General features: G+C 39.6%; 1 protein-coding gene across 1 annotated transcript in view; it reads right to left on the bottom strand.

The window, feature by feature from the left end:
- ASCL1 (achaete-scute family bHLH transcription factor 1) overlaps positions 1 to 16,914 on the bottom strand; it is a 158,142-nt gene extending 141,228 nt beyond the window's left edge. Inside the window, exon 1 of the mRNA XM_008517652.2 lies at positions 16,587 to 16,914. Coding sequence (XP_008515874.1) covers positions 16,587 to 16,617 — 31 coding nt within the window. The 5' untranslated portion in view covers positions 16,618 to 16,914. The remainder of the gene's footprint in view (positions 1 to 16,586) is intronic.
- Between the last annotated feature and the right edge of the window lie 208 nt (positions 16,915 to 17,122).

Raw genomic sequence — 17,122 nt, 5'->3', positions numbered from 1 at the left:
TCTTTCTTCTGGAAGGTTTCCTAGAAATCATCTTCAACTCTCCTTCCACAGAAGGGGGAACTGAAGTTCCGCGAGGTACACCACTTGCCGGAGATCCCACAGCCCAGCCCTGGGTCTCCCCTCAACACTCTCCCCTCACGCCACCCCTAATACCCCTCCAAGCTGCTTATTATCCAAACTACATGTTCATTATGTAAAGCAGTAGTTCTTAATTACTTTTTCCTGCCAAAGCACACATGGTGAGTGTCACTTATGTTTTTGACAGATGCCCTGGAACGTGCCAAGATCAAGCACTGTGAGATAGACGGCATCCATTGTGGGATATGTATAATATATGTATAATTCATTGCTGAGACTCAGACTCCACCCCTGCCACACTCCAGAAAGCACATTGCTATGCAAATGAGTGAAAGAGAGGCTATTATAAAAGGGGCCAATTTTGAAAATTATTAATGTGCTTTTTCTTTGCATTCTAATTGCAGCATTCCTAATTTCTCCTCTCTGCAGATGGATATGCTAAGCCATGTACTGGGAAATGCAAGAGTAAAGCACATTGCTTTTCAAAATATTACCCCCATTTCACTCTCCTCTCTCCTTGGTAAAGTTTTGCATACCCATAAATAACCTTTGCTTACATCTAAGGGTCACCCTTTTCCAAGTTGATTGGGCTGAGCTCTCTATCTAAAATCTGTTTTTCTCTCCATCCTGCAAGCCCTCCAATCCAGCCAGCATGTTCCTGGCCTCCAATGCTAAACATTCTTTGACCTGGGAAGTGCCCTTGGGGAGAATTGTTCATTCCCCTCTTTTCCAACTTGGTTTCGTCTTGTTGCCCAGATGAAAAGGCCCACCCAGCATCAGCTACAGGATCATTTCACCTACCAGAAGTAGAAAAGACTCCAACACAAGTCTGTTGGCTCTCAACTCCATGTTTACCCCAAATGGGAACAGAAGGCAGCTTCAAAGAAATCTCAACTCAAGGCCACCTTCAGCCTGACCGCAGTGCCCTGTCCAGCCCACTTTGATGTGGTGATGCCTCAGGATGATATGGGGGGAAGTCTGTGACTTGGCACCTTCCCAAAGCCTCAAATACGGAGTTAGAGACAGGAAACTCCCTTCTTTGATCAGAGCTATCTCTACTTCCCTAGTATACTTTCCCTTCTCCAGGCCAAGGTGGGAGATGGGAATATCGAGACACATACTCTACGTGCTTTGCTTTCTATCTCTACGTCTCTTACTCTTGAGATCAGTGTCTGGGTGTATAGAGACAGGGACGTGACTTTTATTTTGCACCCTTTTACGTCATATTCTATTACTATGAATTGGCAAGCTCCTGTTACATACACAAGGAGTACGTTCACCAACCTACGGGAGAAGTCTTAGAGTTGGTCTTCCAGGAATGGCCCGTACTAAAAGGGAGACAGAGGGATAGAAGCCCTTCTGAACAAAAATCCCAATTTCACGCCTTTTTTCTTGCTTTGAAATCTTATTTTGAATAAACATTATCTTCATCTTTTTTTTGTTTTAAAGATTTTATCTTTTCCTTTTTCTCCCCAAAGCCCCCCGGTACATAGTTGTATATTCTTAGTTGTGGGTCCTTCTAGTTGTGGCATGTGGGACGCTGCCTCAGCGTGGTTTGATGAGCAGTGCCATGTCCCCGCCCAGGATTCGAACTGACGAAACACTGGGCCGCCTGCAGCGGAGCGCGCGAACTTAACCACTCGGCCATGGGGCCGGCCCCATTACCTTCACCTTTTAACTGTGTACTCCTTTGTGACAACCCCACTTCCTCAGCAAATGGATGACCAGGTCAATTACAGTGAAGGTCAAGTACATAGAAGGAAAAGAGAGTAATGCACATTAAGCTTTTTAATGTTATCATCTCTGTTTTGTTATGATAAAGATGATCTTGCATCTACCTTCAATAGTTTAGCTGTTATTAGTAACAAACCATTTGTTAACTGATAATGTCTACCAGTGTGACTGTTACGCCGGGGGAATGTGTTACAATAGTTTGTAGTCTAGCTGTGTAAAACCTCATAGTCTTCTCACTCATCACAAGATATGATGCAAAGTTTTCAAGAATAAATTGTGTCTATTAACTTTCTAACATGCATGAGGAGTTGGTGAGTGCCTGAATTTCTGATGCCTCTAAATCCTCTATGAGGATCAAATGAGCCATAGCTGCATTATTCAATTGCACTGGACACTGAAAGTACAGAAGACTGAGCTGAAAGGGTCACCAGTTCAGTCAATAATCTTAGTTTTTTTTGCTTCTCTCTGGTTATCATGCTCTGACTTGAGAGGGGAGCTTGAGAAAGAGTGGCAGCTTGGTTCTCCCAACTATGAATTTGATTGCTACACCTCCATTCAAGTGTCTGGGTTACTAAAGCAGACGTCCTATTCAAACAGGATTTCCCACCATGCCTTTGGGCAATCTGATGTTTAGAGCATAGATATGAACCTAGTAGCCATCTGACACTGTGCTGGAATTCTTCCCTTTTAGCTGCAGGTAAAGAACACTACTGAGCAAGGTAAGGCCTATGAGAACTAGTTTTGCCAACAACTTCATTCTTAAATTACCTGAAATTTGGGTTATCTGTAGGAAATGGAAATTTCTTTTCAAGACCATCAAACTTGGGTTGGGTAATCTCTCTATTGACAGCTGATTACTTTGAACCACCAGGAAAGTGTACTCATTCACTCAAATGGATACAGTATTTTATTTCTGCAATGTTCAGAGACATGATCTATAATCTATAAGTGTATTTTTATTATCTATTCCTTTTCATAAATATTGGAATCATTCAATAAATAGTTTTTGAAAGCCAACTCTATGCCAGCACTGATTGCAGGCCAAAGATTCTCAAACATTTTGGTTTCAGGATCTCCTTACACTCTTAAAAATTACTGAGGACCCCAAAGAGCTTTTGTTTATGTGGGTTATATTTATCAGTATTTACCAACTTAGAAATTTAAAAAAATATTGATCAATTGGTTTTAAGTTAACAATAATAAATCCATTACATATTAGTATGGGCAATATTTATAAACATTATAAAATAGCTTTATTTTTCAAAATGAAAAAACTAGTGAGAAAAGTGACATTGTTTTACATTTTTGCAAATTTCTTTAGTATCTGGTTTCATCTGACAGCTGGATTCTCATACTCTGCATTCAATTTGTTGTGGTATATGTTTTGGTGAAAGTATATAAAGAAAATCTGTTTCTCATATAGTTATGTAGTTGGAAAGGGGAAAGTATTTTAATAGCCTTTTTAGATCACTGTGGATAATCTTCTTTGATGCTAAAATAAAACTCAATTAGGAGTAAGTTCCTAAAAGTTAGTTGCAAAGAGGAATTGGAAACTGTATCAATTAACTCTTCACACTCTGTTACATTAGAACACTTTGCTCTATCTTGCATTGGGAATGGATCTTTTAACCATGTATAGAAATAACCATAGTTTGACTGTTGGGCATTCTTTCAACTAACAATGGTGTTTCGTGAAAAATACAGCTAGTGCAGTTCATAATCACTTGCATAAATGCTTTTCCTCAAGACAACCTTTATACTCTGTTAATGGATGCTTTCCTTTTATCATATGGAATATTAAAAAGATGTGTGCTCAGGGGCCACAATTTTAAAACAATAATTTTTATTGTTTCATCAAGGGCATTCTTTAAAAAAATTTGCTTTTTGAACAAAGCTGGAGGCATCATAATCCCTGACTTCAAAATATACTACAAAGCTATGGTAACCAAACAGCATGGTACTAGTGCAAAAACAGGCACACGGATCAACGGAACAGAATTGAAAGCCCAGAAATAAAACCACACGTCTACAGATAGCTAATCTCTGAAAAGGAGCTAAGAACATACAATGTAGAAAGGAAAGTCTCTTCGATAAATGGTGTTGGGAAAACTGAACAGCCACCTGCCAAAGAATGAAAGTAGATCATTATCTTTTACCATACACAAAAATAAACTCGAAATGGATCAAATACTTGAAAGTAAGACCTGAGACCACAAAAATTCTCGAAGAAAATATAGGCAGTACACTCTTTGACATTGGTCTTAAAAGGATCTTTTCGAGTACCATCTCTACTGAGATGAGGGAAACAAAAGAAAAAATAAACAGGTGGGACTTCATCAGACTGAAGAACTTCTACATGGCAAAGGAAACAAGGATCAAAACGAAAAGACAACCCACCAGCTGGGTGAAAATATTTGCAAATCATATATCCGACAAGGGGTTAATCTCCATAATATATAAAGAACTCACACAGCTGAACAACAAATAAAACAAACAACCCAATCAAAATATGGGCAGAGGATATGAACTGACATTTTTCCAAAGAAGACATACAGATGGTCAACTGACATATGAAAAGATGTTCAACATCACTAATCATTAGGGAAATACAAATCAAAGCTACTTAGATATCACTTCACACCCACTAGAATGGCTATAATCACCAAGACAAAAAATAACAAATGTTGGAGAGGATGTGGAGAAAAGGGAACTCTCATACACTGCTGGTAGGAATGCAAACTGGTACAGCCACTATAGAAAACAGTATGGAGATTTCTCAAAAAATTAAAATTGGAAAAACCATATGACCCAGCTATCCCGCTACTGGATATTTATCCAAATAATTTGAAATCAAGAACCCAAAGAGACTTATGCACCCCTATGTTCATTGAAGCACTATTCACAATAGCCAAGATGTGGAAACAGCCCAAATGTCCATCAACTGATGAATAGATAAAGGAGATGTGGTATATATATACAATGGAATACTACTCAGCCATAAGAATAAACAAAATCATCCCATTCGCAACAACATGGATGGACCTTGAGGGTATCATGTCAAGCAAGATAAGTCAGACAGAGAAAGACAAACACCATATGAGTTCACTCATTTGTGGAAGATAAACACACGGACAAAAAAACAGTTTAGTGGTTACCGGGGGAAGGGGGTTGGGGGGTGGACACAAGGGGTGAAGTGGCACATTTATATGGTGACTGACAAATAATAGTGTACAACTGAAATTTCACAATGTTATAAACTATTATGACCTCAATAAAAAAAATTGCCTTTTTTTCTGCAAAGACGTTATAGTGAAGAACACAATGACTATTTGCAGAGCTTGATGCCACCACTTGATTCATGCTAAGAAGCCAGCAGTTTTACCCACCATTGCTTTCACGTAATCAATTGCAAAATGTCAACACAGTGAAAAATATTTAATGTCTTAGTATTATTATGAATATAGTTTGATCAGGAGTCCATGGACCACACTTTTGGAACTGCTGTTGGAAGCACTGAGAATACTCACAAAGTCCCTACTGTCGGGAGAAGACAACACGCAAATAAATGAATAAGCTAATATCAGAGCAGTAAGTGCTAATCTGAAGATATAGCAGAGTGGTGTGCTAGAGAAGAAAGACTAGAACAGAGGGATGACCTTCTATTGGATGGTCAGGGAAGGCATCTTTGAGGTGATGATCCTGGAGCTGAACCCTAATTGACAAGAGTCAGTCACGTAATGATCTGGGGGAAGAAATTCCAGACAGAGAGAAGATTGTAAAATCCTGAGACGGGATTGGATTTGGCGTGTTCAAGGAAGGCAAAGGAGGCTAGTGTGACTGAAACCAGCAAATGAGGTGCCTAATGGCAGAAGATGTAGCTGTAGAGGTCACATCCATTCATAGGTCCACCTGCCAAGCGGCAAATTGGTGTGATGACAGCACGGCATTTGCATTCAAGTTCTGGTTCTGTTATTTGCTAGTAGGGTGACTTTAGTCAAGTTAATTAGAGTCATTAGGTTTTGGGTTCCCAGGAGTCAGGCTCTGACGCAGAGATATGTGTGGAGGATGTTAACTGGGGAGGGCCTGGGGATCCACACCTAAGAGAGAATGAGGGAAGTAGGACTGGGAAGAGGCAAAAAGCAAACCGTGATGAAGTTGCTACAGGAGGTTCAGGAACTATGAATCTAGCATGGCCCTTTGGAGATGCCCTGAACTAAGGTAAAGGGTTGAAGATTTCTACACTTTAATTGACAATTCAGTAGATGTGGGCCACCCCAGGAGGGGACCTGACTTTAGGCAAGGCAATTCCCTTCAGCAGAGGGCTATTCTTGGGGAAGAACTCAGTTTGAGCCATCAGCAGCCTACAATTTCAGCTGGAGAAAGGGGAGCCTTGCTGCTGAGGGGAATCTGAGTGGCACACCACAACACCCACTACACTTAGCATCTCTGAGTGTTTTCCTTATCTATAAACTGGAGATGAAAATCAGAATAGTTGAGTGACTCAATGTGATAACATATAAGAAAGGATTTTATTGACAATATGGTTATGCAAATGGAGGTTGTTGATTTTAAGGGAATTTACATGACTTTAGTGCTTTTGTTATAAATCATTTATGACATTTGAACCTATTTGTGCAAATGTAGTAATATTTGTTTTAAATAGGAATTTATCTTCAGACTAGCTGGACTTTCTGAGATAATATTATTTTAACCAGCTAGCAGGTGAGCTGCTCTGGAATAATTTCTGAACGTCAAAACATAAATCATGTTTAGATTTTTCCACAGATTGCCCTCAATAAGGCCTTTCCTATGTGACTACAAACTATATTTATCACTTCTTGTTTTTCTCCTCTAGAGACCGCTGTCAAGAATTACTGGATCATGTTCTCATGTTAGCAGATAAAGCATTTGCCCAGTTCTCACAAGTAATTATTCTTTTGTTTTTCACCCGTTATTTTCTTACTGATAAATATAGAAAAATTAGGCTAGGAATTTCTCGGGGGAAAAAAGCATTCCACGATCAAATAAGTTTGAGCAACGGCTGTTTAAGCAAAGTTTAGTTTCTGCAGGACTTCTTGGGGCCTTTAATAATTAGCTAGTTGATTGTGATCTCTAAGTATGGGATGTAGTACGAAGTATAAAACCATGTACAATGCAAGAATGCATAGACTTTTTTCTCCTAATAACCAGAACTCTCCAAAGCTGACTCTGAGACATTTTGGTTAAAATTGAATAAAGTGACTATAGGGCTTCAAAGTATCTCAAAGGGCATCCTATCTTCCAGTTCACCCACGTACCTACCCTCCCTTATGTTATAGATGTATAAACAAAGGCACATCCAAGAGTTTAGTACAGTGAGGTAATTCTGTTTCCAGGAAATAATTTCTAGAGAAACATATCTTGTGTCCTAGACTGAACACCATCCAGCATTCAGCCCATCCCACCGTCAGCCCCATCATCACCTCTTGGTCCAGAAAATCACACTCCCATGTGGTTCCTGGGCCGTGTGAAGGGACAACATTTTCTCTATCAATTTATATTTGGCTCTTCTCAGTACACCAGGCAAAAGTTTAAATTTTATTTCAAGATGTGAACTGTAAAAACAAATTTTATTCCAATCAGGGCCTAATCTATTCTAGTTTCTTTAGAAAATGCTTGGCTGTTGGCAAGCCACGACCTAGTCTCAAGGCTCAGACATGGTGCAGACAGGGCCTGGGATTAAGACCTACTGAATGATGAATGAGTGAGGAGAAGAAGTGGAATTTGAAGGGAAAGTGCAGCAAATGTGAAAGAAAAGCAGGTATCATGTAATTTCAGGCTATCAGAAAAGCAAGCATGGATGCTTCTGTTTCGCTCACTAGATTACTGGACTAAATTCTGTTAGGTCATCTAATGCTGATATTAAAATGTAGCAGCAGTAAGCGTGCATTGCCCATTCATGGTTGGTTTACATGTAAGGAGATAGGATAAGGGATATATGTTTTATGTCTCATAAAATTAGTCATGGATGTGCTGCCCTAGTATGAAGATGACACGATGGAGAGAATACCAGACTAGGAGTCAGAGTTGAAGTCATAGTTTTATCATGGATTGACTGGTCTCTTGGGCAGGTCGCTTCATCTCTCTGGACCTCAGTTTCTTCCTCAGTCCCAACTGGAGGCTGAACTGGATGAGGTAACTTCCAGCTCCTATGATCCAGTTTTCTTTGACTCCATGTCATTTTTATGTTCTTAAACATTGACCCATTCCCCTGTTTCTTGTAAGATCAAGGCCAACATTCTTTCAACTGTTCAAGGCTCTCTAGCTTCTGACTCCATCCTTCCTTTTCAGCCCCATCTTTCAAGCTAACGTATTCCTCTAATGACCTGTCTGCTTTCCTGCCACCTATTCAAATCCAGTTTATGTGTAAGGCCAGCCCAAGGTATTACCTCCTTTCTGAGTCCTTCCTGACTGACTGCCTCTTCTGGGAAAGCTCTCTACCCGCTCCAGTGCTGGTGGCCTTTGCTGTGTATTTGCCTCTCCCCACTTACTATAGAGTGCTCTTAGTATTTTTTTCCCATATAAATCTTTATCCCCACAAATATACCAATATACTGATAAGATCCAAGAGTACTTTTTAATTTTATGTTAAATATTAGGACCGCGTAATGAAGAAAACATAGTGGAAGTTTGTTAACTGATGTTTTTGATTAATGGATGATTTGATGGTTTCCTGTTATTTTTAGCCGTGGTGATGAATTCATTCACACATTCTAACCTGGGCCAATGTGTCAATAGCGGATTCTTTTATTAGTTAGGTTTTCTGGAATCAAGAGTGTGATTTTGGCTATGGAATGGTGATAAACTGCTCAGTTCGCGTGAGCCTCTTTAGATCCCTACTCTTGACAGTGAGGCCACCATCTCTCATTGTGCCTAAACGTTCTGTGCATTCTCCTCATATTCACCAATGCTTCATGAACATAATCTCATTCATTCACTATAATCACTCTCTGTGGTAAGAACTGCTTTATAGATTAGGAAATATTGCCAAAGAGGTATTTCAGCAGCTTGCCCTTGGTCACACAGAGAGCATACAGGAGAGTTGATATTTGAGCCAGAACTTTCTGAGTCCACGGTCAAAATTCTTACTTGGAGTGGTCAGGAAAAACATGTAATAAGAAAACTTTATAAAGTACATTTCATATCCAATATGCTATAGGAAGTCTACTTAGAATGCTCTCATTTGTAGGATTTCTTTTCAGTATCTAACTGGGCTGGTTACAGGAAACCTCCTTATATCATTGGCCCACTCTGGGCAGAGAGTGAGCTAGAGCATAGAAAAGTATGGCTCTCCACTTTGGAAGGCCTAAGAGAAATTATGGTGGAATTCTGATAACTTCAGTTTGTAGGAACTGGTGTGGAAGGGACTACGGATTATGAGAGGTGGGAGGACTAGACCTGAAAGCTACTGATTTTAGGAGACGCAGTATTATGGCAGGAGAAGCAGTATAAGGGTGCCCTGCAGTAACTGGTCAAGTCAGAAAGAGCAATGACTGTCAATGTGGCCTTGAGCAAGTTAATCAACCTCTCTAAGCCTTATTTTCCTCGTCTGTGAGGTGGATGTAGCAGAATCTGCTTCACAAGTTTGCTGAGAAAATTAAATGATATAACATCTACTGAACACGTATTGATGCGTGCTTATTATACGTCAGACACACTTTAGATCTTGGGGATTCAGCAAGGAACAAATTAGGCAAAATTCCTTGCTCCCAGAGATTGTTGATCCAATAAATGAAATAAATAAGCGTATATAGTATGTTAGAGATTGATAAATGCTAGGGAGAAAAATTAGGCAAGGAAGGGAGGAGGTAATGCTAGTATATTAGGAAGGGTCACAGAAGGTCTTACTGAGAAGATCACATTGGAGCAAATCTGGAGGATATGAGGGAGCAAACCATGTAGTTAGGCAAAGAAAAAGTAAGAGTGAGGGCCCTCAGGCAGGAATGTCCCCAAGAAACAGCAAGGAGGCCAGTGTGACTGAACAGAATGGGTAAAAGGGAAGAGTAGTAGGAGATCAGGTTGGAATCAGTAGGGTCTTGCAGGTTACTGTGAAGACTTTGGCTTTTAACTCACTCTGAGCAAGATGTGAAGCCTTTGGAAGGTTCTGGGCAGAGCAGTGACATGATCTGACTTAGGTCTGAACAGCATGACTTTGGCTGCTGTGTGGAGACGAGACTGAGGGGACAAGGTGGGGAAGTAAGGAGACCATTAGAAGATTGAGACAATAATACCAGCCAGATACAGGAAAGAGTATCATAGCAGCTGCTCTGTAAAACAACATAATTTCCCCCACTGTATTGCATGGACAGCTTCTAGGTACATGCCAATTTCCACATGCATCAGAGCACACTACACAGCTGTGGAGACAGACTTCCCTTCCTATTTTGTTGGGGCCAGATACAGGACCCCAAATGCCAACCCCAAATAAAGAAAGTTCTCTGAGTCAGCTAACCACTGTCAAGATGTGTTGGTGGCTTCAGAGACATTCATTCAAAGCAGGGAAGTTTCACTTCACGTGTAGAGGGGCCACACTCAGAGGGCTGTCTACTCAAGCCTTTCTCTCCCTGGGGCTACATGAGGGCCTTATGTTTGCTCTGGCAATCAAGCAGATCACCTTATAGATCAAATCAGATTTCCGGTTCACTCTGGGTCTAGGTTGGCACCAGCATCTTTGATGTAGTGCATCCTGGGAAGTCCCAGCCTGATCTCTCTTGGGAGCATAGTCACTGGACCACGGAAGGAAACAATGTGTGCAAGACAGTTTCCACTGGAGTGAAATTCTCCCTAATTACACAGACTTGGCTCTTCTGCTACTGAGAAGCAGGTGGAAAGTTCTTTTATAAATGAAATTTTTATTATTAAAAAATATTTCAGATTACCTTAAACATAACTAGCTTCCTCCCACACTGACCAGCCATCTGGTCTGACCAAGTCGTTCCATGCTTTCAGCTGGACATACCTTGCATGAGGTCTTCGACATGGCAGCTATGTAGTTGGCTTTGCCAACCCTGACCGAAAAGCCAGGCACACTTACCCCGTGTTCCCTTGTTAAAGCACTTCATTTAAGGATTTGGTGAGCAATGCAGTGTGCCCCAGGTTATCCCAGACCTAGCAACCCACAACCATGCAAAAACACAGAGGCTCCCCCAGAGGCCTTCTGTAACAGTTCCATGGCCAAGTGCATTTTTGGCACCTGGAAACACAGCCTTCTACTGGAAAAATTTGCTTCCACCCACCCTTTAAGAGCTGGAAAATAAGGTCAAGGTTGCAGAGAGGCTGTACCCATTGAAAAGCAGCCATCTCAACTATCTCCCAAAGGGATGAATGTCCAGTAACTAAAGTCCACATGGCACAGTCACTAGTCTATCTTTCCTTTGGGAGCCATCAGTCTCCTACATTGTTTTGAAATGGCTCCCATGTTGATTGGCCCTCTGTAGCCTCTGTAGGGTGGAGTGAAGAATGCAGCCCCATTTTTAGGACAGCAATTCTTAAGAGAAAGGATCTAGATTGCTTTTGTGTCCAAGACTGTAGCTGGAGAAGGCCAGTGGTTAGCGAGATGGCATCACTGTGTTTCTTATCCAGTAGAAGCAAGATAGAGATAGCTACAGTGGCAGCAGCAGCAGGATTGGAGGATCAACGTAGACAACATTTATTTCTTCTTCCTATGGAAGTGTGCCATAATTAAAGACCACAGATAAGCTCATTTTAAATTCTGCTTTCTGGCTTAGCACACTAGCCTTTAAAATGATCGCTCTAACGTGCAAAAGTAAAGCGTGCACCCCTCCTGATGCTGCTGTCCGCTCTTAGCTTCCACACTGAGACTCCTCACAAGATCAGAGTATGCCTCATCTTCACTTCTACATGAGTCTCTCTTCTGTGGAGATTATGTGACTAAGGTTTTCAACATTTCCAAATCGAAGCCCTCAGCAGAGGATTTGATATTTTTCCAAGACAGCTGTTACTTATCAGCTTTGCAAATGCAGGCACTCTACCTAGCAAACTCCGAAGCAGACATGTCCATCTGTCCAAACCCATTTTTCACTCTGAGCCTACTACCTTCGAATGAAAATGGATTGTGCTTTGATATCAGACAGACGTGAGTTTGAATCTTAGCCCCTCCACCTACTAGCTGGCTTACATTGACGGTTTTATTACCTTTCAGGAGCTCCTCACCTGTGTCTTAAGGACAGTAATACCTACCATTATGAGTTGATTATATTAAAAGTACTCAGTATATGTCAAGTGTTTGCTACAATGAGTGGACAACTAAGTACTCAATAAACCTTATTATAACTTTCAGAGGTGAGTTATCTTTAAAGCAATCTTTAATAATCATAAAACTCAAATATGTCCATACAGAGAAGTATTTAAGTATGTCAGAAATAATTACCAGAGTGTTACTTAGGCCATGTTCAATGATAAAAGTCATTTGAGTCTTAATAATGAAGAAACATTCATAAGATTATAGAAACTAGTTCCCAAAGCAAGATGATTGAAGGATTAATACCAACCTGGAAGCAAGTTTCTAGAACCACTTGCCTGTCAATGATTTGTATGAAGATACAGAATGCATGTTTGTCAAATCTATAGATAGCTAGAGGCTCGGAGAGAGAATGAATATTTTAGGTAACAAAATAGAATCAACAAGCACCTTTGCAGGTTAAATTGATAGGCCAAGATGAAATATAGTAAGGATCACTGCAAGCTCTTCTACTTGGTTACAACAGAATTAAAAATGTCCATCCATGTTGTTGCAAATGGCAGGATTTTCTCATGGCTGAATCATATTCCGCTGCATATATATATACTGCATCTCCTTTATCCATTCATCCTTTGGTGTACACTTACGTTGTTTCCATATCTTGGCTACTGGGAATAATGCTGCAATGAATATGGTTGTATAGATACCTCTTCAAGATCCTAATTTCATTTCCTTTGGATATACACCAAGAAATGGTATTGCTGGATCAAATAGTAGTTCTATTTTTAATTTTGGGGAGAACTTCCATACTGTTTTCCAAAGTGGCTGTACCAGTTTACATTCCCACAAACAGTGAACATGGGTTCCCATTTCCTCACACCCTTGCCAGTATTTGTTATCTCTTGTCTTTTTGCTGATGGCCATTCTAATAGGTGTGAGATAATATCTCATTATGATTTTGAATCTCATATCCTTGATGATTAGTGATGTTAAGCACCTTTTCATGGTTTTATTGACCACTTATATGTCTTCTTTGGAAAAATGTCTATTCAGGCCCCTCATCCATTTTTTAATAGGATTATTTGGTTTTATTTGCTATTGAGTTACATGAGCTCCTTACATATATTTCGGGTGTTAACTCCTTATCAGATATATGATTTGCAAATATTTTCTTCTATTCCATATGTTGCCTTTCATTTTGTTGATTGCTTCTTTTTCTGTGCAGAGCTTTTTATTTTGATGCTGTCCCACTTGTTTATTTTTGCTTTTGTTGCTTGGGGTTTTGGTGTCATATCAAGGAGATGTTTCCCTATGTTTTCTTCTCGAGGTTTACAATTTCAGGTCTTATATTTAAGTCTTTCACCCATTTTGAGTTAATTTTTGTGAGTGGTGTAAGACAAGGGTCTAGTTTTATTCTTCTGCATGTGATTATCCTATTTTCCCAGCACCATTTATTGAAGAGACTCTCCTTTCCCCACTGAGTATTCTTGGTTCCCTTGTCAAGTATTGGTTGACTGTATATGGGAAAGTTTTACTTCTGGGCTCTCACTTCTGTTCCATTGGTCTATGTGTCTATTTTTGTTCCTCCATACTGTTTTGATTACTATAGCTCTGTAGTATAATTTGACATCAGGAAGTGTGATGCCTCCAGCTTTGTTCTTCTTTCTCATGATTGCTTTGTCTGTTCAAGGTCTTTTGTGGTTTCATACAAACTTAAGAATTCTTTTTCTTATTTCTGAGAAAAATGCCATTGGGATTTTGATAGGAATTGCATTGAACCTATGTATGGTTTTGGGTAGTGTGGACATTTTAACAATATTAATTCTTCTGATCCATGAACATGGGATACTTTCCACTTATTTGTGTCTCCTTCAATTTGGAATTATACCAAGTGAAATAAGTCAGACAGAGAAAGACAAATACTATATGATCTCACTTATATGTAGAATTTTAAAAAGCCAAACTAATAGAAACAGAGTGTAGAATGGTGGTTGCCAGGGGCTGTGGGGTGGGGGAAATGGAGAGATGTTGGTCAAAGGGTACAAATTTCCAATTATAAAATGAATAAGTTCTGGGGGTCTAATGTACAGCATGATTATTATAGTTAATAATAGTGTATCACATACTTGAAAGTTGCTGAGAGAGTGGATCTTAGATGTTATCACCACAAAAAAGGAATCATAATTATGTGAAGTGATGGAGGTATTATTTAACACTACTGAGGCAATCATTTTGCAACATCTGAGTATATCAAATCAACACATTGTATACCTTAAACTTACACAATGTTATATGTCAATTATATCTCAATAAAGTGTAAAAAAAGGAACATTATCTACCAGAGGAAAAAACTCAAAAGAATGAATAAGATGATAAATGATGATATAACACTGGTACAGATGAAAAAAGCCTTAAGAATGTTAAAACCGAGTGAATTCTTTAGAAATACACACAGCAGTTTGACTGCCAAGAAAGCAAATGAAAACACAGATTGTACTCATAAAATCAGGGCATATATAATTAGAGAGTTGTATTTGAGACTGGACCCCCAAACCTAAATGGGCACGCAGATAAATTGGAGGCAAATAACCAGAGTAGAAAATTAATTTTGCATAATGATATACAATTGAAAGGACTGGGGATGTTTGTTCTAATGAAGGCTGTGATTGTTATTTTCATATACTGTATATAGAGAAAGAACATGTATGGTGTTTCCCCAAATGGGATGGCTATACCACCATTGATACATGGATAATAATGTTAATTAATAATCCATTAATATAAATAATACACATAATTAATGGTACATTGCTAACATAATTAGAAAAAATATAAAACTAACACATCAAACCTTTGATTTCACAGATATTATTTCTCAGTTTTGAGATTAAAATAGGTGTTTAAGTTACAATGAGTTGAAAGAAAAAACATCAAGTGTATGATAGTCTAAGTGTGTGGTATGACATCAGAGCATAAGAGCAATATGGAAACTCTAATTATGGGGATAGCTGATCAGATTTCTGTGTGACCTCAAGGGAGAAAATGAAAACCAATGAGTAGAAGACACCTGAAGCAAGTTTCAACTCAAAATATAGTATATTTTCCGATCAGCTCATTCCAGACAAAATGGATGACCCCAAGCATGAGTGAGTTCTCCAACCCCAGGGACATGAAAGCACAGGCTAGAAGGCCTTTGGTGGGGACAGAGCAGAGGAGATTCATGCATCAAGTAAACAGTTGGACTAGGTGAATTTCAGGCCTCCCTGGCCCTCTTATTGTGTGACTGAGTTCTACATCAATTCTCACTCAGCACAGAGACTGGCTTTTCGGTGTTAAGGAAATCTGTTGTTTGTTTCACTTTATTTGGAAGATGGTGGGAGGGAATCAAGACTGCATTATCAGAAATGCCCAGGGTTCCTATTAGGCTGGGACTGGGAATGATTGCCTTCAGGGCACTAATTTCAGCTAATAGCCATGGTACCCACCTCCAGCTGTGACACATTAGGTAGAACTCATCACCTCATCCATTCTCACTTAGTTTAGTCTGGAAAAGAAGACTGTGTTCCCCAATAATAAAAATGGGGTCTGGGGAAAGAATGAGACTTCTCCTTAAAAGAGAAGGAAAATGGGGTGTATTCTCAGGCCACTGGTTCCTTTACTATCTGTGCTTATAGTTTTGAAGCCTTGGGCAAGCTACTTAATAGCCTTGAACTTCACTTTTTTTCTCATCTCTAAAATGAGAATATGATACCAAATGCCATGGTCACTAGGAAGACAGCAATTATATTTATCACATAACAGGAGCTTATTAATTCGTACATGTTCTTATTGATCCCCTTCTTTTCATCATGATTTCTACTTATGTAGCAAATGAAATTTCAGTAACAATACGTCTAATTAATTCCTCCACTCATTAATTCATTCAGCAGACATTTCTGAAAGTGCCAGTGAATCCAGGTGCAGGGCTTAGTAAGCCCAATGATATTCTCCATTCCAGAGACTGGAGACCAAGCTTGACAGCAGTACTGTTGATGAGTTGTTAAAGTATAATGGTAATGTACATTTACCCAGCCCTATGTGTCACAAAATACATTCGCATAACATAATTTTACTTAAATCTTCTTCCAAATCTGGAACATAGCAAGCTCCAGGAGGGCAGAGACCATACCTGTCCTGTTTATTACTATATTCCCCATTCCTAGCATAGAATCTGGCACATAATGGGAACTCCACAAGTATTGGTTGAATGAATAAAGGGAGGAATTGATGAACCAATAAAATAAACCAAAAAGAGAGATATTGGTAGCATTGTTTCACAGGTAGAGAAATAAAGTGTTGCTGGCTTTGGTATTTACCAGTCACTGAGTAAAAGGTAATTTCATCAACTAAACCACTTTTGGGTGAGATGGCATCTTACCCTTCTATTTTCTTGGACAGCAAAATGAGAATAAAGTAATGCAAAATAAATATAATATATAATAGCAGTAGTAGTAATAACAACCACAATAAAAGCTAATATCTACACAGTTCTTACCACGAGCCAGGCTTTGTTCTAGGAACTCCATGTGATCTTGGTGAGAACCCTGTTGGATGTGTTCCACAAGACAATGTATTTGCAACTCAGTGTATCTTCATCTGCTGAGGTCTTCCTGAGAACAAAGCGTGTGTCGTCCCCTCTTCACGTCTTCCTCCACTGGTAGAAATTGCAAACTCCTTGAGTGCACTCTCTGTCTTTTTCAGATCTGTATTCCCAGCATCCTGTTGTGCGTATAGCAGGTGTTCAATATGCTTCTGAGGACTAAGTGAAAGGATGATCTAATTGAAGGTCAGAAGAGGAAGTGCTCGATGAGGCCTAGAGTCGTGAGAAAATTTGAAGAAGGGCATACTTGAACTATGCTCAGCCTCAGTTGAACTTTGACAGACAGAGTGAGTATGACGCATTGGGAGAACCGTAAGAAGGTTACACATCCTGCCTAAAGACTGGGACGGAGTGTGGGACGGGGTGAAGCTGGATGACCTCTCAGCCTCTTGTGGGATCTTCCAGTCCTTGGCACCATTGACTAGATATTT

Source organism: Equus przewalskii, chromosome 29 (assembly GCF_037783145.1).
Source record: "Equus przewalskii isolate Varuska chromosome 29, EquPr2, whole genome shotgun sequence".
Taxonomy (NCBI): Eukaryota; Metazoa; Chordata; class Mammalia; order Perissodactyla; family Equidae; genus Equus; species Equus przewalskii.
The sequence above is the reverse complement of the archived record's forward strand: the minus strand, read 5'-3'. Positions and strand labels throughout refer to the sequence as shown.